The sequence below is a fragment of the Pongo abelii genome, chromosome 10, assembly GCF_028885655.2.
Source record: "Pongo abelii isolate AG06213 chromosome 10, NHGRI_mPonAbe1-v2.0_pri, whole genome shotgun sequence".
Lineage (NCBI taxonomy): Eukaryota > Metazoa > Chordata > Mammalia > Primates > Hominidae > Pongo > Pongo abelii.
Window position 1 is genome coordinate 52,359,727 of NC_071995.2, and position 25,182 is coordinate 52,384,908.

Consider the following 25,182-nt stretch of genomic DNA (forward strand, 5'->3'; position numbering starts at 1 on the left):
GGAATGAGACCTAGAATCTATATTTTTTACATGGATCCAAGGTGATTCTGATGCTGGTGGGCTACAGACCACATTTTAAAAAGTACTGATTAAGAGTTAGTGACTTGCTCGAAGGCTCACAGCAGGAAGTACTAACTTTGAATCCAGGATTCCTGCCTCCCAGACTGGTGCTGCTGCTGGATACATCTCACCAAAGCTGCCTCCTGAGCCTTGGTTTCTGCATTGTAAATGGAAATGGCAATTCCTTCCCCGCCTCCCTTCTTCATAGGCCCATTGTGAGGATAAAATGAGATAATGTAGGAGAAAATGCTTTTAAAAATGTAGAGCTGGCAGCATTGTTAGCGATTATGCAAATGCATGCAAATGAGTGCCGTGGGTGTGGCTGCTCACTTTGGGAGCCAGTGCTGGGATGTGGGTTTCAAAAGGTGGGTCGAGAAGGGAACTGGAAGAACTTTGGTGATGGGCATTGACCCCTGGGGAAAGTTTTGTAAAAAGGGCCGAATGAAGCAGAAGGCTGGGGCGGGAATCTGGGGGAGAGAGAGAACTATAGGCAGAAGAAGAGGCCTTCCTTCCTTTTTGGGTTTTATGTCCCCAGATTTGAGGGTCCCTGGCTATGGGGACTGATCGGCAGAGGGAAGCCCCAGCTTGTGCCTGGGCACCAAAGGCAAAGCATACCTCTTTGTTCTGTGATCTCTGGGCGGGGTACTCTGGGAGACACTGGCTCATAGCCCCTTTCCAGCTCATTTAGCTGGGAAAGCCTTTTATGATATATCTCGCCTCTATTCCTCCTCCCTAATGAAGCTGGAGCTGGGGCTGAGCTTTACTAAAATCATCCTCTTACTTGTTAAACAACCTGCTGTTTCCACATGGAGATGGTGCAGCAGGAAGGCTGAAAGTGAGATTTGAGGATAGCCAACCAAGGAGGCTGCAGTGCCATCCTCCAACTTCTTTGCCACTTTCCCTTCTGTCCCATTTGCTCTCAGACGTGTCATCCAGGACTGCTAGGCCCTGAGGTGAGAACTGGCCTGTGATGCTTCCTGGGGCTGGCTATTTTGGGCACCCCATTCCAAAGCTGCCGAGACCCCGGGATTCTAGAGCTACTTCTGTTCAGGAACGCCATTGTTCTCCCTCCCCCGGCATCCCTGGGAATTGATGCTAATTTCAGCCTCTGATCCCTGACTCATTCTCTTCTCCTCCCTGACTCATAGGGTGACCTCGGGTTTTTGAAGCCCCTCTCAGTGGGGAATTATGATGGCCACCATTTCAGCCCCGGATTGGTTTTAGGTGGGTGGGGCAGCGTGAGGGAAAGAAGAGAAAGGAATGTTTAACTGCTTTCATTAACATCACCATCTGAAGAGCTTTGTTTGCTTTGTGACTGCCTGGGCTGAACTCACCAGGCTTCTAAGAAGTCTCCCAGTTAATCAACAAACCCCAGAATTCATAAGTGTAAAACATGAGGTGATTGTTCCTTCAGGCAAAGCATCCAGTGAATGGGATCCCTGGGCCCACCCCACCACTTTTATCCTGGAAGAAGCTTCAGTGGGGACAGAGGCAGGGGGTGGGTACAGTAACTCTGTCAGAGGTTCTCTCTGGTGTAAGACTGGAAAGGCAGGGGTTAACCCGGCTTTGTCCTGGTTGATGGATTCTGGAATCATAATCCATTAGCTTTGCCTGCATGGAGAGAGGCCAGGCGAAAGCATTCAGATTTGTCTTTGTTCTGTGCTTTTGCCATCCCTGCCAGGCACAGAGGGGCTGTGGACATGTAACCCCCACCCCCCACACCGTGACCAAGAGACAGTGAAATACTCTTGGGGGCCATCTTGATTGCTATTGATCCCAAAGCCCTCTCCTATGGGGGAAATAAGCAGTTTCAACTCTTGGTTATTCAGGCTATGAAACAGATCATCCTAAAAACATCACTCCAGGGCTTGTAGCTGCCTAATTCTGCTGGGCCCGGGCATTTTAAACAAGACTAAGCACTGACTAAAGAGCAGGTTTCGAGAAGTCAGATGGTGGTGGGGATGGTGGAGTCAGGAAAACCTGGCATTAAACTTTGGGTGTAGATAAACTTAATACAGGCAGTGGCAATAGCCTGAGATTAAAAAAGAAACATTAGCTGCTATTATTATTAATGTTAGAATGATTAACTATTTACGAAAGACTGAGGATGTTTCTGTAAAATGTACCTTATTAGGGAGTATCCTGTTCTCATGATAAGGTAGCTGTGCCTAAGCAGCCTCTCTGTATCTGCTCCCTGCAGGCTGCGCTACATGGTGAAGCAGTTGGAGAATGGGGAGATAAACATCGAGGAGCTGAAGAAAAACCTGGAGTACACAGCTTCTCTACTGGAAGCCGTCTACATAGATGAGACACGGTGAGAGAGACCGACAGACAGAGAAGGAGAAAGATGTCAGACATAGTGTTCCAGAGAGAAGGGTTAAGACAAAGATAGACACATATGGCATGGACAGAGACCGGAAAAAAGATAGAGGGTGGACCAGATATAAAGAGCTCTAGGTAGTGGCTCACACCTGTAATCCTAGCACTTTGGAGACCAAGATGGGTGGATTCTTTGAGCCCAGGAGTTTGAGACCAGCCTGGGCAACATGGCAAGACCCTGTCTCTACAAAAAAAAAAAAAAAAAAAAATTAGCCAGGCGTGGTGGCATGCTCCTGTAGTTCTAGCTACTTGGGAGGCTGAGGTGAAAGGATGGCTTGAGCTCAGGAGGCAGAGGTTGCAGTGAGCTGAGATTGCGCTGCTGCACTCCAGCCTGGGTGACAGAGCAAGACCCTGTCTCAAAAAAAAAAAAAAAAAATAATAAAAAATAAAAAAATAAAAAAAGAGCTCCAGGTATCCAGGGAGAAATAGTGGTAAGAGATAAAGAAGCAGAGGCAGACATAGAGATGCAGAGATAGAGACAAACACAGATATCAAGAAGGACAGAAGACTGCTTCAGAGTTGGAAGGGACCTTAAAGCTCATCTATTCCACTGTGGAATACCTCTAGATGTGTGCTGCCTAACATCGGAGCCACCATTCTGGGTGGCTATTGAGCACCTCAAATGTGGCAAGTGTGAACTGAGATGTGTACATAAAATACATGATGGATTTCAAAGACTTAGAAAAAAGAATGTAAGATATTCATATATATATATATTTATTTATTTTTATTTTTTTTTTGTTTTGAGACAGAGTTTACTCTTGTTGCCCAGGCTGCAGGGCAATGGTGCAATCTTGGCTCACTGCAACCTCTGCCTCCGGGGTTCAAGCAATTCTCCTGCCTCAGCCTCCTGAGTAGCTGGGATTACAGGCATGTGCCACTACGCCCAGCTAACTTTTGTATTTTTAGTAGAGATGGGGTTTCTCCATGTTGGTCAGGCTGGTCTCAAACTCCCGACCTCAGGTGATCTGCCCACCTTGGCCTCCCAAAGTCCTGGGATTACAGGCGTGAGCTACCCCGCCCAGCCGATATCTCATGAATATATTTTATAAGGCTGGGCGTGATGGCTCATGCCTGTAATCCTAGCACTTTGGGAAGTTGAGGCAGGCTGATTGCTTGAGCCCAGGAATTCGAGACCAGCCTGGGCAACATGATGAAACCCTGTCTCTACAAAAAATTAAAGAATTAGCTGGGCATGGTGATGTGCACCTGTAGTCCCAGCTACTTGGGAGGCTGAGGGGGGAGGATCACCTGAATCTGGGGAGGTTAAGATTGCAGTGAGCTGTGATCACACCACTGCACTCCAGTCTGGGCGATAAAGTGAGACCCTGTCTAAAAATACACACACACACACGAACACACACACACACACACACACACTTGGTTTCATGTTGAAATGATATTTTGGAGGTATTAGGTAAAATAAAATTTATTGCTGGGCACGGTGGCTCACGCCTATAATCCCAGCACTTTGGGAGGCGGAGGCGGATGGATCAACTGAGGTCAGGAGTTCAAGACCAGCCTGGCGTGGTGGTAGGCACCTGTAATCCCAGCTACTCAGGAGGCTGAGGCAGGAGAATCGCTTGAACCTGGGAGGCGGAGGTTGCAGTGAGTCAAGATCGCGCCACTGCACTCCAGCCTGGGCAACGGAGTGAGACTCCATCTCAAAAAAAAAATTATCATTAAAGTGAATTTCACCTGTTTCTCTTTTCCTTTTTAATGTGGCCTACTAGACAATTTAAAATTTCATATATGTGGCTTGCATTTTATTTCTATTGATGGTGCTGCTCTATAGCATCCCTGAAAGATGCGTTCCATTTCCTGCTTAAACACTTCCATAGTTGGGATGCTCACTACCTCACATGGAGACCTGTTTCATTATTGGAGATGTTAGATAAAGAAATAAAAAGATATAGAAAAAGAAAGGAAACAGGGTTGAAGACAGAGAGCTGGCATGAGAGTTACTAAATGTGGGGTATGGCTGGGTACAGGGTCTCTAGGCTGTGGAAGCACCTGCTGTCTTTCCTCTGTGACTCCCCTTCTGGGGTCTCAGGCAAATCTTGGACACGGAGGACGAGCTGCAGGAGCTGCGGTCAGATGCCGTGCCTTCGGAGGTGCGGGACTGGCTGGCCTCCACCTTCACCCAGCAGGCCCGGGCCAAAGGCCGCCGAGCAGAGGAGAAGCCCAAGTTCCGAAGCATTGTGCACGCTGTGCAGGCTGGGATCTTCGTGGAACGGTGAGGCTCGCCCACACTCAACCTCTCTCTGCCTTTAGCTGTGCCCCTCTTTCCCAGCCACCCTGGTCTTCCATGACCACCAGCCGTATGATCCCATGGCTCATCCCCACATCCCCAGCTGGCCAGACCCCCACTCCCAGACCTTCATATGTGGGCTTCTTCTCATTGTTCTCTCTTAGGATGTTCCGGAGAACATACACCTCTGTGGGCCCCACTTACTCTACTGCGGTTCTCAACTGTCTCAAGGTAATCTCTGGGTTTTTGGGAAAGAGGAGAAGGTTAGGGGATGGAATAGCCACTGGGACTTCTAGACCCTGTTTATGGCATGATTTTTGCCTTCCTTTTTTTTTTTTTTGAAATGGAGTCTCGCTCTTGTCACTCAGGCTGGAGTGCAGTGGCATGATCTCGGCTCACTGCAACCTCTGCCTCCCTGCAAGTGATTCTCCTGCCTCAGCCTCCTGAGTAGCTGGGATTACAGGTGCCCGCCACCATGCCCAGCTAATTTTTGTAGTTTTAGTAGAGATGGGGTTTCACCATGTTGGCCAGGCTGGTCTCGAACTCTTGACCTCAAGTGTTCTGCCCACCTCGGCCTCCCAAAGTATTGGAATTACAGGCGTGAGCCACTGTGCCCGGCCTGCCTTCCCTTTTAACTGTTGTTCCCACATTTATCAAAACTGCTTTTGCCCAGTATAGGAGCAAACTCCTGCCTTCCTGTCTCTCCCATACTGAGAGATATATGGGAAGAAAGAGGCACACTTCACCATTTCTTTGCTTTCCTATTTACCAAGACTTTGTACTCATGGGAAGTCCTTCTTGAAGTCTAACTTCAACCCTTGCTGCTGCTGCTGGAAAGCAACATAATCTATTGTTTCTCCACAGAACCTGGATCTCTGGTGCTTTGATGTCTTTTCCTTGAACCGGGCAGCAGATGACCATGCCCTGAGGACCATTGTTTTTGAGTTGCTGACTCGGCATAACCTCATCAGCCGCTTCAAGGTTGGGCAGCATCCTACCTCTACCTCCAGGCAGTATTCTCCACTCCTCTCATGCCTGTTCTAAAAGCCTCCCAACAAACAGATTCCATAGATCCCCTCACTCAGTCTCAACATCAGGGAAGTCTCCCCATGCCCACGCCCAGCCTAGCCTTTCTTTCACTTGTTGCCTAGGGGGAGATTCTCGGTCTGCAACCATCTAGCCTGGGATTCTGCTCTCTCCCGCTTTGCTTTCTTCCCCCAACTTGTCCTCTCTAGGCTGACTTGCAGTGTGGACACTGGAGGCCTGGAGTTCAGATGCTGTCAGCCAGTGCCCTTTGGGACTAGAAACCATGTGTTTCCTGGATAAAATTGGCCACTCCCTCCCCCGTCCCCCAGTTCTGGTCTCTGTGTAAGGAATTATATGGAGAAGGTCAGCTCTTGACAGGGCTGGGGTGGGCTTGTATGACAGGGGGACGGTGTGTGAACTTCATTTGCTCTTCAGCTTGTCTGGATGGGAAGAATTATGTGAGATTAAAGTCCTCCCTAGATCCTGTACCAGGAGGGAGCATCTTTTGGGAGGGAAAAAGTGCCAGGAAAAAAACAAAACACTTTCACATGGACAAATCACATTTGGAAGTAGAGGGTGAGGAAGGTTGAAGAGCCATAATGGGGATATTGGGTCAGCACTTTGGGGAGCAGTAGATGTTAAAGGTGAAGGGAAACATGGATGATCTGAAGGGCCATAGAGAGGGGCGGTCAAAGGAGTCCAGGTGGAGGGTCCCCTCCCAGGCCGGCTTCGGGAGGTCATTCCATCCATCCTCTGCCTCCACTTCACTAGAACAAATTATCTGTGCATGTGAGCCCTTCCTTCACCCTTGACTCCTCCTTTTTTTTTGTTTTTTGTTTTTTGTTTTTTGAGACGGAGTCTTGCACTGTTGCCCAGGCTGGAGTGCAGGAGCACAATCCCGGCTCACTGCAATCTCCACCTCCTGGGTTCACGCCATTCTCCTGCCTCAGCCTCCCAAGTAGCTGGGACTACAGGCGTCCACCACCATGCCCGGCTAATTTTTTGTATTTTTAGTAGAGATGGGGTTTCACTGTGTTAGCCAGGATGGTCTCGATCTCCTGACCTCGTGATCCCCCTGTCTCGGCCTCCCAAAGTGCTGGGATTACAGGCGTGAGCCACTGCGCCCGGCCGACTCCTCCTTTTACAACTCCCTAGGGAGTTTCCAAAACTTTCCTGAGATGCTCAGTTGAAATTTTCTTAAGTGCCTTCCAGAAGCCTGTTCTGCAATTTTACTTTCTTCTTTCCAATCCTGCCCTCTCCAGGACAGAGAATAGTAGGGCTGTCTTTTTCCTAAGACTTTTCCCAGCTCATGTTTCCCCAAACTGGCTCTCAGACTTCAGTCACTAGATTCTCCTAAACTCTGCCTCCTTACCTGGAAGGACTGGGTTTGGGGGACCTCAAGAGTAGCTGTTTTGGGTTAGGTTTGGCCCAGTCCCAGTCTGCTTTGCTCCAAGGCAGTTAGAGGAAGGAGGGGGTGCTTCTTGTTTTAGTTTTCTCTGATGGCAGGGCCAGTAGCAGCTGCCCTTCTCAAACTCCACATTCTCTTTCCGGGCACCTAGCCCCTCCCCTACTCCTCCCTTTTTCTTCCCTTCCCTCCAGGGACGCCATGGCAACGCAAAAGCAAGGGCAGTTGTCATGGAAACAGTCCTTTAAAATTTCCTGAATTTGGGGCACAGCCCTCCAGGGGTGCGGGTGGAGGATGTTAGGGTCTGACTGACTAGTGGTGCTTCTTCTGTGTCTCTGTCACTGTATTGCTCATCTCTACAGAAACCTCCCGAGTCCTGAACCTTCGTCCCCTCCTAGCCTCAAGAGATTCAGGGACAGATCACCAGTCCTGTCCTCTGAGAGCCTTGAGCCTTTTGAAGGAGGCAGACATACCCTAAGGACATACACAGAGACAGGGACCAAATTCAGAGTAGCTGGACAGAGCTCTGGCTCCTGGTGCTTTTGTGTGTGTTCTGTGGGACTGAGGGTGCGGGTACTGGTGCATGTAGAGGGTAAGTGGTCAGGGAGGGCTTCTCAAAGGAGAGGGTAACCCACATCTGGCTGGAAGAGTCCTCTCTAGGTCATCTTCTTCATTCCCTTACTTCTGAGCCCTTCTTCATGGTTTTGGATGTGGGGATGGAGTGGGGTGTTTGGAAGGTAGGAGGGAAGCTTTCTTTCATTTTCTTTGAAATCTCCAGGGAAATAATAATAATTATAGCTATTCTTTAGAGAGCATTTACTAAATGCCTTGTACTTATCTCATTAATTTCCAGGTAGGTGGTATTATCTTCATTCTGCAATTAAGTATCTGAGGCACAGAGAGGCATGTGACTTGCCCAAGGTTGCACAGCCAGCAGGTGGTAGAGGCAGGAGATGAGCCAGGTTCACCTAACTAGGTCCTGTGCTCTCTCCCTATGCCACGCTGCCTTCTAAAGAAAGTTGTTGATCTTGGTCCGTAGTCACCACCATTCCTGTGGATCCTTAATATATCTCCATTTCCCCCAACCCCCCGCAGATTCCCACTGTGTTTTTGATGAGTTTCCTGGATGCCTTGGAGACAGGCTATGGGAAGTACAAGAATCCTTACCACAACCAGATCCACGCAGCCGATGTTACCCAGACAGTCCATTGCTTCTTGCTCCGCACAGGGATGGTGGTAGGTGCCCTGGAGATGATTCTTCTGTGATTCAGGGCCTATGGCTACAGAACTGGGAGGTCTAGACCGTACTCCCATTTCCATTTCTCTTCGTTGGTTCTTCTTGGGTACTCCAAAGCCTTTACAGAGTCAAACTGGATTAACTCACTCTAGAGAATTCCCAGGTAGACTAAAACTCATTGGACAGTGCTAGGGACATGTGCTGGGATGCAGTGGGAATGTTGCAGTTTCGGATGGAGGAAGGTCCTTGGCCATTCCAGGAGCTGAGAAACCTGGCTGCATTAACCAAGAGCTGGCCTGGAAGCATGGAAGGGATGGGATGCGTGATCTAGCCTGTGTGTGGAAGTTCTTGGGCAGTGACCAGCAGGCGTCACCCCTCTCTCATTCTTTCTCTTTCCTCCTGTAGCACTGCCTGTCGGAGATTGAGCTCCTGGCCATCATCTTTGCTGCAGCTATCCATGATTATGAGCACACGGGCACTACCAACAGCTTCCACATCCAGACCAAGTGAGGGGTGGGGATGTGGCAGGGGCAGGAGGGGCCAAGCGGAGGTGGGGAGGTTGCCGGAGTCCCTCCTTACAGGGGGTGGTCATGATGACCTTTGGCTTTGTAGGTCGGAATGTGCCATCCTGTACAATGATCGTTCAGTGCTGGAGAATCACCACATCAGCTCTGTTTTCCGATTGATGCAGGATGATGAGATGAACATTTTCATCAACCTCACCAAGGATGAGTTTGTGTGAGCAGAAGCCAGTACTTGGCATCCCTAAGAGACTCCCTTACCACAAACTCCATTTTCCACTTCCTGGACCTCCTGCCCAGCAGCGCTGAGGGGGCTGATTGCTTCTCTTTTTATGTCCACTCAGAGAACTCCGAGCCCTGGTCATTGAGATGGTGTTGGCCACAGACATGTCCTGCCATTTCCAGCAAGTGAAGACCATGAAGACAGCCTTGCAACAGCTGGAGAGGTGGCATCTGGTGGGGTGTGGCTGGGGCCAGGCCAGAGGGAGGGGTGTATGAACTGGGGGGTATACACAAGGGTAGTTGGTGTGCCAGGTCTTTACCTCACTGTAGAGACTCCATTGGCTTCAGGTATCAGACTGCATCTCTGTGTAAGAGTGTGTGTGTGTGTGTGTGTGTGTGTGTGTGTCCTTACGTTTACTCACAGCCTTGGCAGCTGATCCACTGGAGAGTGCTTTGGGCTGGGAATCTAAGATGGGGGTTCTCATCGCAGCTCTGGGACAGGCTTACTCTAGAATGTTGGAAAATTCATTCAACCCTTCTGCCCCAGTTTTATTACCTCTGAAATGGTGAAAATGATACACCTCCCCCCACAACAGCTTGCCCCTAGTTCCTAGTCTCATAGGGTTATTGGGAGAGTCATATGAGGTTTAAAAAAATGCGTAGGACAAATGCCATAATTACATCTAATGTTGCTTAGAAGTGAGTGGGAATGTATAAATGTGTGTGAGAGTGGACTGTGTGTGTGTCCTGAAGGTGTGTGTTAATCTCTGTGTATGGTGTTTATGTGTGGGATGCAGTGTCACAGCGGGTCATTGTTGAGAGTATAATAATAATTATTACTATTTTAAATAATATCTACTGAGCACTTATTATGTGCTGGACACTCTCCTGAATACTTATTTGTTGTTTGTCACTTAATTCTCAGAACCACTCAATATGTGGTAGGGTTGTTATTTCCATTTCAGAGTTGAAGAAAATGAAATATGGAAATTTTAAGTAACTTGCTCAGTGTCACACAGCTAACATGTGGTAGGTATAGATGTGAACCCAGGCAGGCCCTTTGATTCTAAGAGCCTGGGCTCTCAGCTACTAACCTGTGCTGCTACCTAAACACATATAAGTGTGTGTGTGTCTGTGTGTAGGGTATGTGTGTAGCTTTGGAGGGTGTTTGAAGTTATGTGAAGCCGGGCGTGGTGGCTCATGCCTATAATTCCAGCACTTTGGGAGGCCGAGGCAGGTGGATAGCTTGAGGTCAGGAATTTGAGACCAGCCTGGCCAACATGGTGAAACACTGTCTCTGCCAAAAAAATACAAAAATTAGCTGGGTGTGGTGGCATGCACGCCTGTAGTCCCAGCTATTCAGGAGGCTGAGGTGGGAGAATCACTCGAATCCAGGTGACAGAGGTTGCAGTGAGCTGAGATTGTGCCACTGCAGCCAGCCCGGGCAACAGAGTGAGACCCTGTCTCAAAAAAAAGAAAAAAAAGGAAGAAGTTATGTGATAGGGTGTGCATTGGAAGTTAGGGAATGGTCCTAACTTCCTTTTCCTAAAAGATCAGTCTCCCTTCCCTTGCCATCTGCCCCAACCAGGATTGACAAGCCCAAGGCCCTATCTCTACTGCTCCATGCTGCTGACATCAGCCACCCAACCAAGCAGTGGTTGGTCCACAGCCGTTGGACCAAGGCCCTCATGGAGGAATTCTTCCGTCAGGTAGCGTGGCATCTTTGCCTTCCCTGTGCCTATGGGGGCCTTCTCTCCCCTTTTGCCCTCCAAGTTCCCCACTCCTATTCCACATCTTCCTTTTGCTACCTGTAGTCTCTGACCTGATCCCAAATCCTTGGGGTAAAATCCCATTATCCTAAAAGCCTAACAATAGTTGCATTTCATTTGCATATATTTTATTTGCATATTACTAATTTCCAGGTCAATGGTGCAGAAATTTCACACAACAACCCCCCACCCCCGCCACCTGCCACCTGTACCCCAGATCTGGTAGGTCTGAGGTATCCTCTCCAGCTTTCCTACCCTGTTTTCTCCTCTAGGGTGACAAGGAGGCAGAGTTGGGCCTGCCCTTTTCTCCACTCTGTGACCGCACTTCCACTCTAGTGGCACAGTCTCAGATAGGTGAGTGTCCTCTCCTGCAGGAAGGGGAGGACTGGGAGGGGGAAAAGATGCTGCCTGGGTCAGGATTGCTCCAAGTCCTCAACCCCCCAAACCATTCTTCCTGTAGAGGAAAGCCTACTGTGCTAGAGCATGGGGTCCTGGGATAGGAGGCCAGGGGGCTGCAATGGCAGGGAGGAGCTCTCTGGGGCACCAAGACATCATCCCAAAGCCTGCCCTGCATTGGGAAGTTTTCAGCCTCAGGTTACCTCTCCATCCTCTTTCATAAGCAGCCAGGGGTCCTGGCCATGCCAGCTGCATGCTCTGCCTAGCCCTCCAGATAACAGTAAGACATCTCTGCGGCATTGCTCCTCCACTGCAGGGTTCATCGACTTCATTGTGGAGCCCACATTCTCTGTGCTGACTGACGTGGCAGAGAAGAGTGTTCAGCCCCTGGCGGATGAGGACTCCAAGTCTAAAAACCAGCCCAGGTGAGGGTGGCTGGGGTAACCAGATATCCTGGTTCAGGAAGGCAGTGGTAGGGAGGGATCTGGACTCACAGAGGACTGACTCACAGCCATGGTGGGGTGGTGGGGAGGCAGGCTGCTTCAAGCTTGGGAGTCCCTCTGCTGTCGGGGCAGAAGGATGGGATCAGAAGGGTGTGACCTGTACCTATGCTCCCCTTCACCATATTTTTGTTTCTTCCATTAGCTGTCTTTCTGCCTTCTGGCTAATCTTGTTTTAATTTTCCTTCTACCAGGAGGGAAGATGTGGAGAGGGAGGGGTGAAATGAGGGGGAGAGGGACAGGGACTTGGGGAGTATCTAGTAGAGGAAAAGAGGAAGATGAAGTTCCCTGAACCTTCTCCTGGTCTTCCATGTCCTGCACTCCCAGGGCTAAGGTGGTTCTGGAATGGGCTGGGGCTTACCTCTTGGGGCTGTTGGGGGGTTCTGCTTCTAGCTTTCAGTGGCGCCAGCCCTCTCTGGATGTGGAAGTGGGAGACCCCAACCCTGATGTGGCCAGCTTTCGTTCCACCTGGGTCAAGCGCATTCAGGAGAACAAGCAGAAGTGGAAGGAACGGGCAGCAAGTGGTGGGTACCATGGCAGAGCGTAGGGGTGAGAACTTGTGTGGGTGGATCATGGAGCACTAGGAGGTCCATTTTTCTTAAGCCCCTGGGGAAACCCTTCGCCGGACTCCTTGAGTTGGGAATGGAGCTGATCAGACCAGTTAGATCACAGGAAAGACTGGCTGAGTGGCTTGGAATGTTCTAAGAATGGGGTCGTAGAGATGATAGAGACAGTCAGATATTCCACAACCCAAGGGTCCCTGTGCACACTGTGGTCCCTCTAAATGGTGCCCCTGTAGATCTGGCTAATTTGGTGGCACTGGCTGGGAAATCTCTTCCTGTGTGAGGGGGTGGTAGGGTGGTGTTGAGGGTTCTGAGTTTTAGCAAGGCTAGAGAGGCTCTTCCCAAGTGGGGATGGGTTGTATGTAGCTCAGCTTGAAGGCAGGCTGATGGATGAGAATCCCTTACATTTCTCCACATACTCTTTGGGTTCTGGGGAAGAATACTTCTTGGCCTAAGCTCAGCCTCCTTTATGCTCCTCTACAGGCGTCACTAACCAGATGTCCATTGACGAGCTGTCCCCCTGTGAAGAAGAGGCCCCCCCATCCCCTGCCGAAGATGAACACAACCAAAATGGGAATCTGGATTAGCCCTGGGGCTGGCCCAGGTGAGCCTGTTGTAGTGGAGGGTGTAGGAGAGCTGGTGTCTATCATGGCATCTTTGTTGGGTCGTCTCTGGGCTCCAGTGGATGTGACATTCTCTCTCCCTCTTTTGAGCGGTAAAATGGAGTGAGTGAAGACATAGAATGGAGCCAAAGTGTGGGTGGAGCAGGGAAATCCTCCCACCCAAGTCCCTGCAGGAACAAAGGAGGTAGTTTCTCAGAACAGCAGCAGAACAGGGTGGGCCCATGCCAGGTGACAGCTAACCTGCACTGCACCTCAGGGAGGGTTAGGGAAAAGGAGCCCAGCCAGGGCACACGGCTTAGTGAGGGCAGCTGAACGTGACTTCGACTTCAGCCCCTATTCACCCCCTTGGCTAGGCACCCTTCTGAAGGGCATTTTTTCCACAACTCTACTCGGGACTGAGTGGGGATCAGGACTTGGAGAAGGAAGGTCAGGTTGGAGGTGAAGGCAAAGCTCAGGGCACTGAAGTTTCTCCCTCTTTCCCCAGGTCTTCATTGAGTCCAAAGTGTTTGATGTCATCAGCACCATCCATCAGGACTGGCTCCCCCATCTGCTCCAAGGGAGCATGGTCGTGGAAGAAACAACTCACCTGAAGGCCAAATGCCAGAGATTTGGGGTTGGGGAAAGGGCCCCTCCCCACCTGACACCCACTGGGGTGCACTTTAATGTCCCGGCAGCAAGACTGGGGAACTTCAGGCTCCCAATGGTCACTGTGCCCATCCCTCAGCCTCTGGATTCTCTTCATGTCCACGTGGCTGCCAGGGAGCGGGGAGCTACCTGGAGGCTTCCCAGGGCCTTGGGGAAGGGTCAGAGATGCCAGCCCCCTGGGACCTCCCCCATCCTTTTTGCCTCCAAGTTTCTAAGCAATACATTTTGGGGGTTCCCTCAGCCCCCCACCCCAGATCTTAGCTGGCAGGTCTGGGTCCCCCTTTTCCTCCCCTGGGAAGGGCTGGAACAGGATAGAAAGCTGGGGGTTTTCAGAGCCCTATGTGTGGGGAGGGGAGTGGGTTCCTTCAGGGCATGGCACCTTTCTAGGACCTGGGAATGGGGTGAGTAGGACATCCTCTTCACCCCAGAATTGCGCTGCTTCGGCCCCATCTCCAGCCTGATCCTCTGCAATCTTCCTTCTCTCCCTTTCTGATATAGTGACTGGGGAAAAAGGAGCCATTGTGACCAGGGGCTGCGGGAGGCCTTTCCTGGGACTTTCCTTGGGACTGGTCTGGGCCCCTGGGGCTTGTCGCCTGCCCTGGCTGAGTCCCGAGCCCTTTGCCTCCTTTCTCTCCCCTGGGGCTGGGAGGCTCCATCCGACCAATGTCTGTAAAGTGCTTTGAGGATCTCCCCAGCAAAGCACCTTCAGAATGTATCGACACCAGCTGGGTTAGGGTCAAGGGTGCCTGGGGAGGCTGAGTAATCCTGCGTTGCTAAAAGAGAGGGTCTGTCCCCTCCTTTCCACGTCCCAGAACTGGCCCAGCTGCAGGCACTAAGAAGCTCCTCCCCTGAGACAAGTGAGGGGTAGTGGGTGAAAGGCAGATGGACGAGGGGCTCAGGGCTGCTGCCTTCCTGTCCTCTGGAGAGAACCCAGCCAGGCGCGGTGCCCCTTCCTCTCCTCAGGCTCCTCCTTGCCCCCACCTTGCCCCAGGAAAGGCCAAAGTCCAGGTGACTGCCCTCCTTCTTTCTTGTAAATACCAACCATGCATTTGTACAGTGGGCCCTGTTCATGCGAAATCCACATCCATGGTCTCTTAGACCTGCTACCCTGGTACTTCCACCCTACCCCACCCCGAGTAGGGCAGAGACGCATGTGACTCACCCTTGCCCTTGGTCTTCCAGACCCCTGCTATAGCCAGAGAACAATAAAGAAGGGAGACCAGGCCTGACTGTGTGTGTTCACTGGGTGCAAGTTGACCAAGCATCTTCACATACATACACTCTTTCCAGCGTGACAAAATCTGGATGAGGCGTTCTCCCTCATATATATATATTTAGGTATGTATCTGGGCAAGCTGAGGCCCAGGAGGAGGCCCCGAGGGCTCACAGTAGCTGCATGGCAGAAGTGGGACCTGACGCTTCTCAGGCTCTGCTCTTTCCTCTGTACCACATGCTTCAGCAGGGAGGGGGAAAGAATCTTGCCTTCCCTCCTTTCCTCTCTCCCACTACCTGGGAAAATCAAAAATGGCAGCAGGAGAGAGGCCTGGCCGTGAGATCTGAGACAGCTTCTTCTCTTATGCTTGGTTTTTGTCTTATCTGGGCCCCTCAATGTCTAGGACAAGGGAACCCTTCCAGTCTCCAGCATGGGCCTCTTCATTAATAGCCACTGTGTTCTCTATCCATTGTTGCTAACGGGTTGAAATAAGGGACAGCGGTCCCACAGCTGGAAGAGGGAACACATCCTGAAGGTTGGGAATCCAAAAGGAAGGCAGCTGAGGCTTGGAGGGCAGGCGAGGAGGTATCCGCACACCACCACACCCTCTTTCCCATGGGCCAAGTGCCATGGTGCAGTTCCCCTTTTGTCCAGCAGATGGAGCCCACCGCACAGTCACAGCTGGACACGGCACAGGCCTTAGAGCGCCTAGTCTTCCAGCTGCAGGGCAGGCCTGTGAGGTGGTCGGATCGTTCCTCAATAAGAAAAGAGAACCTGGGGCTTTTCTTCCTTCTTGGAAGTTAGTCCTCCCACCTATTTGACCCTCATCTCTCTTCCCACGGCAAGTAAAGTCAGGGCTAAGGGAAGAACTCTTCCCTGCTCAAGGCTTCTGCCTATCTCCTGTTTCTTCCTTCCCAGAGGCAGCTTGGCAGAAGGGTGGGGGCTACAGAGACGGCAGGGCAAGAAGGCAGGGAGAAGGGATTCTCCCAGTTGGGAAAGAAGGAAAGTGCCAAGGACCTAACACCAAATTTATCACTTTTAAAAACAAGAGAGTTTCCCCAAAAGTGAAGGAATAAGAAACAAATCCGGTGTCCATGCATTCCCAAACTGCAGTCTTGATCCCAAGATACCTCCTCCTCTCTCAGACCTGTTATGGGGGAAAGGGGACAGAAAGAGAAGGTGAGAGGCCAGAGGGCCATTTTGTCCCTTCCCCTTCTGGCCATCCCATTTGTCAACATCTAATGTCTCAGAAAGCTTGTTCTGATGCCTGAGAGCAGTCCTTCCTGTGTCCAGACTATGCGGGGGGCTGCGGATTGTGAAATCAAAGCTCAGGAAGTTATCTCATCAATGCATCCTCCAGGCAGGGAGAGCCACTGCCCACTTCGGCTGGGCAGGTGAGGATCTCCCTTCGGGTTCCAAATCCCCTTTATCAAAAAATCCATGGCCTACTGCTCTCACCCATTCCAGGAGCCAGAAGTCCTACACAAAGTCTAATCTCAATCCTTCTTGCTGCAGCTATCCATTTCTTTTTGTCTGTCAGAGGAGATACAAGTCTTTTTACCATAAAGAATAACTTTTTAGGGACTGAAGCTGGTTCTTTGTTTTCCTTTTCCTAGACTCCAAATATTAGCCCCTTGCCTTTGTCCACAATATTAGCCTCCTCTCCTATGACCTGGCAGCCCAGCCCTGGGGTCTTACCGAGTTGGCTCCCTTGGAATCCAATGGTGGTATATGGGTTGAGGGTGCCTTTGTGCTGGGTTCCTTACTGCCTCTCTCCTGAGTTTTAGGGATGGATTCTGCAGGCTCTAGGGAGGGAACATAGGGGTGGGAGGAAGAGGTGGCATTCATAAAGGTGTTGGGGAGGGAACTGCTTCTCCTCACTGCATCCATACCCCAGTGGCCCCTGAGAGGGCCCCAGGACCAAGTTGGGTGCAATCAGGCAAGACCAACAGGGTTTTCTTTGATCACAATTACTACTATAGGTTCACTTTTAAAAAATCTTCAATCAAATTGAAAAGAATAAACCCTCTACAAACAGTTTAAAAAACAAAACTCAATATGTGTCTAAACCCGACATGAACTCATAGGAGGCTATTTTTAGTCTTTATTCTGCTTAGCGAGACCATTCACTGGATTGCAGAAATATTATGTGTTGGATTGTAGGGTTCTCTGCCGGGAATACTATGCGATACACAGTTTATGTACTGTATCTTCATAAAATTGGAAGCGTTCTGAATTCTGGAATATATCTAGGATAAGGGACATAGCGCACTGCTACCAGCTTCCACTTATTGCATGCTCTGTATGTGTCAGGTGCTGTGCCAAGAGCCAGTCTCATTTAATAGTCACACACAACTCACTGCAACAGGCACCCTCATTATCATCTTATACCCTGAGGTTAAGTCGTTCAAGGCCTCTCGGCTGGTAAGGTAGCAAGTGGCAGAGCCAGGATTCTAGCCTGTGATTGCTGTTCCCATGAAGGTGGGTTTCCCCCATGTAGCCACAGTGGGGCTCTGAGGTTCAAGTTGGGAGGGCTTGGTGTCACTCAGTAAGGAAAAGTGAAGATTCAAATGTATGCCGAACATGCAAACAGATCCATATCCTTGAGACAGTTTTTGCCTACTACTAGGCCTCTCCGAGGCTCCAACTCTTTCCCCTCCCTGCAGTGGGTAAGGCTTGCCTCCTGCTGGACTGGGAAATAGGATGCCTGGGGCGCTCCCCAGCCTGAACATACTTTTTGCTGTCCCAGAGGTGCCCAGCCTTGACTCCACTTCTGTGTCTGGGATCCCAGGTGGGTGGGACTCCTGGGTTCCTGTGCTCTCAGCGGCCCCCTCAGGTTCCTCTCCTTGCTGCTGTTGCCCCAGGTGATGTTCAACCATCATCTGGAGCTCTGGGGACACAGATAAAGGGAGGGAACACTGGATATGACTGCCTAGCGTCTCCCCTGTGGGCCCCCAGATTCAACAGCCCCACTAAAGGCTCAGCACACATTGCTGGGTGTTTGACTTTCCCATCCACTGAGATCTGAACAAGGAGGGGACATTAGCTGGCAATAAGGAGGAATGAAAACTAGACCATAAAAAGTACTCTTTTTCACAGATAAGGGAGGCATAGGAGAAGAGGCTTTAAGAACAAGGGATACTCTTCACTTGCTGGGATACATGGTCTTCCCTGGGGGAAGGTGGAAAGGCTCAATTTAGATTCAAGAAAATTTGAGTATCTTGTACATGTTGTGCACTGTGCCGGTGAGTTCACATATATTATTTTATCTGCCATAATGAGGTAGTATTCAAGGCTCAGTAAGTTAAGCAGTTTCTCCCAGATCACCCAGCTAGTCAGTGGCAAAACTGGGATTTCAGCCTCAGTTCGTCTAGCAACAGTTCTACCATAATAAAGGCAGATTTAACGACCTCCCTTCCAAAGGGCATTCGGTCTCCTCTTCAGCTTCAGGCACAGAGGAGAAAAAGGGATGGGAGGGGTCTTGCAAACCTTTCATTGTGGGTGTGATCCTTGTCATCTTCTTCCGTTGCCGTGGAGACATTGCCAAAGTGGACTGTGAAGGGCACAGAGCACAGATGGGTGCCAGCCCCCCCTTGCTCTCCAGCCCCCTCCCTTGCCCTCTAGCCCCCCATGCCCTCCAGCCCCCCTTGCCTTCCTCCTCTGCCTTGCCGGGCTTTTGGATTGGAGCCTGGGGTAGGTGTGAGCTTCAAAAAGTGGGGTAAGAAAACGCCTGCTTCCCCAACCACCTCGACAATGGTGAGCAAGGAGACTGTGAGTGTGTGTATGTGAGTGTGTGTGTGTGTGTGTGTGTGTGGGGGGGGGGGGTGTGCATGTGTATATGTTCACTCATGCACATTTGGGGGGTAGAGGTACAGGGAAGCGGGAGTCAAAAAGATCCTACAGATGGGTGGCAGGATTTTAAGGAATAATCCCCTACTGAATGTGGGGGTTCTTTGGGCTGGGCTTAGTGGGATGGGCCAGCTCACCTTGAGATGTGGGTTGGGGATCCGGTCTTCATCTATCTCTGAAGGGAACAGGGAAAGGAGAGGGTGATAAGGACAGGAAACCAGGGATCCCCATAGAGCTGACTTCTCAGGGGAGGGGATTCTGCAGCCATGCTCCTCCTGATCTGTCCCTCACATCTGCCCCCAGGCTCTTGGCCCTCATGGCTGCCCCAGACTCCCTCCCCGAAGCTCCTCTCCTGTGCTTCTACTGCCTCCATCCCCCTGCATCTAGTCCCGTCCTTGGCTCTGTGGTCAATCTGCGTCTGCATCTTTGCCTCAGACCTGGAGATCCCCAAAGGCAGGATCTGTAGTCTTTTTGCTTTTTTTCTTCCTCTGAAGTATCCATGTCTCTTTCTCTTTCCAATCATTCCCCCACCCCAGGGTCAGCCAGAACTAAGCCCTGCATAGGAGGGAACAGTGATAGAGTACAGTCAATTTATTCTGTGCAGGGTCTGGAAGGTATAGCTGGAGGCAAGCTGGAGACTCCGGCATCCTGAACCCCAGCCTAGCTTATTAGCCTGACCCCCTCTCTTCCACACTCCTGTCAAGCTCTCTACCATTCTCTGAGAACTTGTTTTCTCCCCAGACCTTGATGGGGATGCTGGTGACCAGAATCTCAGCTGCTCCCTGAGCTACTTCTAACCTTCCCCTCCCTCTCTGGGGGCTGTGAAGAGCTGGTGGAGGCGGTCCCTCCCCCTCACAGCTGACACTGCCTCTGGGGGTGGGGGTGGCAGCATCTCAGTTGCTGGAGAAACCTGGAAGGCTGTTGTCGCAGCAACCAGCACTCAGTTGACCACCCTAATTCCTGGGGGGCTTAGGAGCCAGGTGGTCTCCCTCCCTTTCCTAGCACTGCTCCATCTTTCCAAAAGCAAAGGATATTCTGCAATCCAGCCATCACCTTCCTGCCTTCAGGACTGAGGACATCCCCGCCTTCTCAGAGCTGTTCTTCTTCCATCTAGCGCCCATCTTCTCATTGGGACCCGCTGCCATAGTGGCCCCCACGCGCTTCAGCAACCTATCCTTTGGCTTACCTGGGGATGACTGGTCACTGGTCAGCACGAGGGTGGCAGGGGTGGGGCGGCGCCTCCGAATCTGAGGGAGGGTGGGAAATGGGGAAGAGGTCAAGTACACGTGGAAGCATCAAAGCCCCACTCAAAACCACTCAGTAACATAATCCAGGCTAGCCTACTTAACACACCTCAAAAAATGCCATGTTAATGCAGCTGGAGGCCATTATCCTAAACAAACTTATGCAGAAACAGAAAACCAAATACTGCATGTTCTCACTTATAAGTGGGAGCTAAACACTGAGTACTCGTGGACATAAAGATGGCAACAATAGACACTGGGGAATACAAGACAGGGAGGGAGGAGGGCAAGGGCTGAAAAACTACCTATTGGGTACTATGTTCACTCTCTGGGTCAATCATACCCCAGACTTCAGCACCATGTAATAAACCTTTGTAACAAACTTGCACATGTACCCCCCGAATCTAAAATAAAAGTTGAAAAAAAATGCCATGTTACACTGGTGAACCAGGGTGAACATCCCTGGGCTCCTCCCCCTCCTCTGGGGAGAGCTAATCCTAAGGATCCAGAAGACCACCGCCCCTCCCTGCATGCCCCCATTCCCCTGTTCTGTCTCTCCACCTCCCCCTGGTCCTGGCCCCAGCTCTCCACCTAAGCATATCTGCTCTAATGCATTGATCTCTGGCTTGCTGTCCTTCCGTCCATCCTGGATCAATGGTCAGAAATAACTTCAGAGGGCACAGGGCTTTCTTTCAGTGTTCTAACCACTCCCCAAGCAGACCCTAACATTTTGTGTGACAGCACCTGGAGAGAGCATCCTTTTCAAGCGCCCCCCAGCCTGGGAGGACAGCACAGAGGAGGATCTGAATGTGCATCTCCTCTGGACTGTGCCCCTCACTCCCTAATGTCCTCTCTATCCTTGGATACATTGCCTTTCTGATTTGTCAAGAAATGGGGTTGGGGGAATCCTTGCCATGGTAAATATAATAGCAATACAAGGAGGAGCCCTAGGCAGGACCCTGGTCAGGGCCCAAAGCTTAGCTGAAAAATCTTATCCTAGGCTCCAGGTCCTAGTCTAAGAAATTAACATATAAAGCTGACTGACTGCCCTGCCTCTGAGCCCCCTTTCCCCCCACTGTTGTTTTTTTGTCATGCTGCCAATAAAGTTGATTGTTGTTGAAGTCAGTTCAAGGACTCCTGGGAGGTGTAGTTTTTCCCCTTTCTCTGGCGGCTTTAGAGGCTTGGAAGCAAGTGAAAGGATGGGGGTTAGAGGATGACCCTCTAGGTTAGCAGTGGGGAGGGAAGGCAAATGCGGCTAGGAAAAGGGCTAAAATTATCCTGGGCTGAGAGGAGTAGGGTGAGGACACTGAATGATCAAACCCTTATCTTTGTGTGTCCATTATTTAGAATCATCACCACTGGCCGTGGGGGTATGACAGAGGTGAACACTGCCCCTCTCTATGCCCAGAAAAGTGGGGGGGGTACTGGCTATGGTAAGATGGGCTGTTTAAGCCTGAGGGGGGAACTCTTTCCAAAGAAGAAACAGGATGCACAGAATGGGGTTGTGTGGGGGTAGGGCATCATTTTCCCAGGAGAATTCAGTGGCATCTGTTTTTGGTGACATTTCAAGGTCCCCGCAGTACCAGTCCTTTGTGTATGTGTGTAAGTGTGCACATGGATGAGCCACACAGACATAAACTGTGAGCCGTCTCTGGACATTCCTGATACACATGGGCTGGGGACCATCTGTTTCATGTATATGGGGTGGGGGCCATCCTTCAACTAGAAGACTCCTCTACCTCTTTCCATCCTGGAGGGGCAGGGTGTGGTGGTGGTAGAAGAAGGAAAGAGACAGGGAGGGTGGAGTGGTGATCAGTGGGTTGAGATAACATCAGAGTGGGCAGCCCAAGAAAGAGACTGCAAGTATGACAGAGGGCAGCAGGGCTGTCTGGTCTTGGACAAGTCACTTCCTTAACCTATTCCTTTGCTTTGGACAAGGTTTCTAAGCACTCAGAGTCCTTGGGAATTGTGATAATCCTTACAGCAGAAATGAGGAAAGTCAGATTTCCTGAGGTACCTCCCAGGCACCTGAACTAGTGGGAAATAAGTAGACGGTCTCTTTTCTTTTTCTCATACCTATCCCAAATCCTAGCTCTCAGGAGCATGTGATAACTTCGCCTCGGATTTCTTTCCAAAGCAGTCACGCCAAGGATCTGGAAGCTGTGGGCACCCCTCCGCCGCCTGCCACTCTATGCTCTATAACTCAGAGCTTCCAACTCCTTTTGCCCTCCCATGTTGGTCTGGGTTAGGAGCACCTGCCAAGCCTGGAGCTTTTTGCCTAACACAGCAGGAGGGGCTGAGGTTAGGCCACAGGAAGAATTTCAGGCCTGAGAGACACAAATTCTGAAGATTAGTGAAAGTAGGCCCAAGTTCTGGCTCTCTTTTTTCCCTCTGACTCCTCAGGATTGCCTTGTGCCCCTCCCTTGTCTCCTAGATCCCTGAAGCAGCTGGCCTTCCCCCTCCTCCTCCCTACCCACCTACTACACCTGCCTCCTCCAACACCCAACAGATACAGGTGTCAGGCCCTGTCCTGCCAGTGGGAGGCAGTTCTCCTTGGAACTGCATCCCCAACCTCCACAGTCCAGACTCATGAGCCCTTTTTCCTGGGTCTAAGGTTATCCCGGCTGATGCCCTGCCTCCAGGCATAGCAGCCTTTCCCCTGACTCCCAGGGAACACAACCCATGCTGATGGCTCTCCATCCTCCTCATCCTCTACAGATTTGTGAGGCTTCACCAAGATCCTTCCCGTAGTCACACCTTAGAGCTGTGAGGTGGTGGCTCACCCCAGGCCAGAGAGAGGACAGAGAGGCAGGTACCTAACCCTATCTCCACATTGGGAAGCTGAAGTGGTAGGGAGAGTGTGTACCCCTGCCCCCTTCCCTTCACATCAGACCTTATTCTACCAAACAGCTGGAGCAACAAAAATGACAAAAAACACTCTCTCCACCTCATCCCAAGAGGTCACAAAGTTTTTTTCAGGTTGGGGGTGGCCAGCCAGAGCCTGGCAGCTTGTTGGGAGGAACAGAGAACTGACCTTGTGGGAAATTGATATTCTTTAGGAACGGGAATGTCTAGGCAAATGGACAGAGATTACAAAGAGATGGAGCAATAGGCAAATAAGCAAATATTTGGCAAACAAGGAGTAGTAAGGACCACGGGTGGCCACCCTCTCCACACATACGCTCACTGTCACCGAGGCATACACTTGCTCACACACTCTCATACACTGCCCCCTCTGCCAGGCTGCTCTGAGCTAAAAATAGACCAGGCTAGGAGGCTGGGCCAGGGCCCTGGACTCCCACCCCTTGAGCCAAGGCTGTCACAGTGCTTCTCCCTTGCATATTGTTCAGCTTGGACCCCAGCCCCTGGAAAGACTCCACCTCTGGCCTCCCAGTGCCGCTGGCTCAGTCCCTCCTGGACTCCCCACTCCAAAGGGCAGGAGTTGGGAATAAGGGCCATGTGCGGAGACTTGAAGAAGGGAGCCTCAGCCTACAACTCGACCACCCCTCTCCCCTCTCCCTGGAGCCCCAGCCCTCTCAGTGGTCCTCAGTCCCTTCCTGTTACCACTTTCGGAGCCCAGCAAGGTGGCCCCCAGTTAGGAGTGGACAGGGAGAGCTGTTTCTCCTCTTCCAACTCCCACCCTTCCAGGCTCCCTCTCCATTACCGACCCCTCCCCAGGCCCCTCCCGCACTGCTGCTGATTCCCTTCAGCGCCACCACCAAGCTCAGAAACTCTAGTGGGGGTTGACTGGGTGGGGGATGCAGGGTTGTTTAAGGAGGGAGGGGTCGTGTCCTCAAGCAGGCCCCCTCCCCCAGGGCTGGGGAGGAAGAGAGAGACTCTCGCGGGGCCAGTCATCGAGTGGAGGCGCTCTTCCTTCGGTCAGTCTCAAAGAAGCACAGATTCGAGATGTGGCTCCGACGGTGGGGGAGGGGACAGAAGACCCCCCCCGCCCCCCGCAAACTGAGCGTTCGTCCTCAAAAGGGCGCACTGCTAAGGGAGGACTAGGCAGGGATCCTGGGTCCCACCAGTCCAGGGGTCCCTCGTCCTTGGCTGGGCGAGTGCCCTGCCGCCCCGCCCTGCTCCGCACCTGCTCCGCCGCCTCGGGGTCAAGGTGCGGCTCCAGCAGCGGGACCGTGAACTGGATCTTTCGGGGGCTGCTGTCTTGCTCCATGGCTGGGGCGGCGGCCGCTGGGCCCGCGCTGCGGCGGGAGGGAAGGCGGCGGGACTCGGGGCTGGGGCGGGCGCGCTCCCTCTCCGCTCCGCTCCGGCCCCGGCCCCAGCCCGGCGCGCTCGGCTCCCGGCTCCCAGCACAGCGCTCCCAGCTCGCGGCTCCGGGGACTCTGCCGCCGCCGATTGGCTCCGCACCCGCCCCTCCCGGCCCCCTCCCCCTCCCCCAGCCCGGAACCTTAACCCCGTCGTGGCTGCACCGGCGGCTGCGGGGGTCACCGCCCCGCGGGCCGCCGAGTCCGGGCGTGGCCCGGGAGCCGTCGTAGTGGACAGCTCAGGCAGATACCTCAGTGTCCTCGGAGTTTTGGGCAGGGCGTTGGGGTGGGGAGTGGCTAGGAAGAACTTCTCCTAGCCGGAGCAGGTTGTCGGGGCCAGGAAAGTAGAGGGGCGCTGCAGGAGAGGAGACTGTAAACGCGACAGGAAGATTGCATTTATGATTTTAAAGGGGGTTGTATTATAGAGAAAAGATGGAAAGGGGATTTAGGCATGCAGCAGGAGGGATTAAGGTTAGACTTCGAGAGGGACTTTCCCTTGAAGGGAAAACACTAGGCGGAGGTAAAAACTTGGAGGGAAATACGAAGTCTGCACACCCGTCCTGTGTTCCTACAGTGCCAGGGAGAGGAAACTGAAGACTTCAGAGGGTCTCCGGAGGGCGCGTTTCTCTTGAAGTGCCTGTGGGAGTGGGTGGAGGGCTTGGGGAGAGAGGACCATCTGGGACTCGGCAAAAGGAATAACGAGGGTGGGGAGCCAATCCTGCTTGTGAAATCGAGTTCACTTTCTGCTTGCTAAATTAGGGGATGGTAAAGTAGGTGAAAGGCCTGCAAGGGGAAAATGCCTGGGGATGGAGAGAGAAACTCCTTTGGTGGGGTGGCTTGTTTACAGATAGGGTTGGTTTCTAATTTCACTATTGGCAGGATATTGAAAACGAGCTGCTGTAACTGAAGGAATGGAGGTTAGACTATGGGAAGAACTGACTAGTTTGGTGGAAGACTAAGATGCCAGTCAATACGAGCCAGTGAGGGAGACAGGATATTCACAGGAGCTGGTGTGCT

At 51.7% G+C, this 25,182-nt stretch overlaps 2 protein-coding genes across 6 annotated transcripts in view; one reads left to right on the plus strand and one right to left on the minus strand.

Annotated features, from left to right (window-relative positions):
• The window catches only part of PDE1B (phosphodiesterase 1B), a 29,988-nt gene extending 15,167 nt beyond the window's left edge, over nucleotides 1–14,821 (plus strand). For 4 of the 5 annotated variants that reach the window (XM_024257204.3, XM_003778051.5, XM_009247840.4 and 1 more), the window contains 14 exons: nucleotides 2,261–2,374; nucleotides 4,493–4,675; nucleotides 4,855–4,921; nucleotides 5,555–5,671; nucleotides 8,217–8,357; nucleotides 8,764–8,864; nucleotides 8,971–9,096; nucleotides 9,224–9,325; nucleotides 10,690–10,810; nucleotides 11,143–11,224; nucleotides 11,583–11,691; nucleotides 12,160–12,290; nucleotides 12,813–12,933; nucleotides 13,437–14,821. In XM_024257204.3, coding sequence (XP_024112972.2) covers nucleotides 2,261–2,374; nucleotides 4,493–4,675; nucleotides 4,855–4,921; nucleotides 5,555–5,671; nucleotides 8,217–8,357; nucleotides 8,764–8,864; nucleotides 8,971–9,096; nucleotides 9,224–9,325; nucleotides 10,690–10,810; nucleotides 11,143–11,224; nucleotides 11,583–11,691; nucleotides 12,160–12,290; nucleotides 12,813–12,916 — 1,498 coding nt within the window. In that variant the 3' untranslated portion in view covers nucleotides 12,917–12,933; nucleotides 13,437–14,821. Of the gene's footprint in view, nucleotides 1–1,607; nucleotides 1,995–2,260; nucleotides 2,375–4,492; nucleotides 4,676–4,854; nucleotides 4,922–5,554; nucleotides 5,672–8,216; nucleotides 8,358–8,763; nucleotides 8,865–8,970; nucleotides 9,097–9,223; nucleotides 9,326–10,689; nucleotides 10,811–11,142; nucleotides 11,225–11,582; nucleotides 11,692–12,159; nucleotides 12,291–12,812; nucleotides 12,934–13,436 lie in introns of those variants that run through there. The other variant, XM_054528083.2, reaches the window with a different exon arrangement.
• On the minus strand, nucleotides 13,806–24,246 carry PPP1R1A (protein phosphatase 1 regulatory inhibitor subunit 1A). Its single transcript, XM_024257206.3, has 7 exons — nucleotides 23,991–24,246; nucleotides 19,846–19,906; nucleotides 18,797–18,834; nucleotides 18,300–18,363; nucleotides 17,545–17,700; nucleotides 16,509–16,615; nucleotides 13,806–15,957 (listed from the first exon to the last, which is right to left on the minus strand). The coding sequence occupies exons 1-7, from the start codon at nucleotides 24,072–24,074 to the stop codon at nucleotides 15,952–15,954; spliced, it is 516 nt and encodes a 171-aa protein (XP_024112974.2). The 5' UTR covers nucleotides 24,075–24,246; the 3' UTR covers nucleotides 13,806–15,951.
• Between the last annotated feature and the right edge of the window lie 936 nt (nucleotides 24,247–25,182).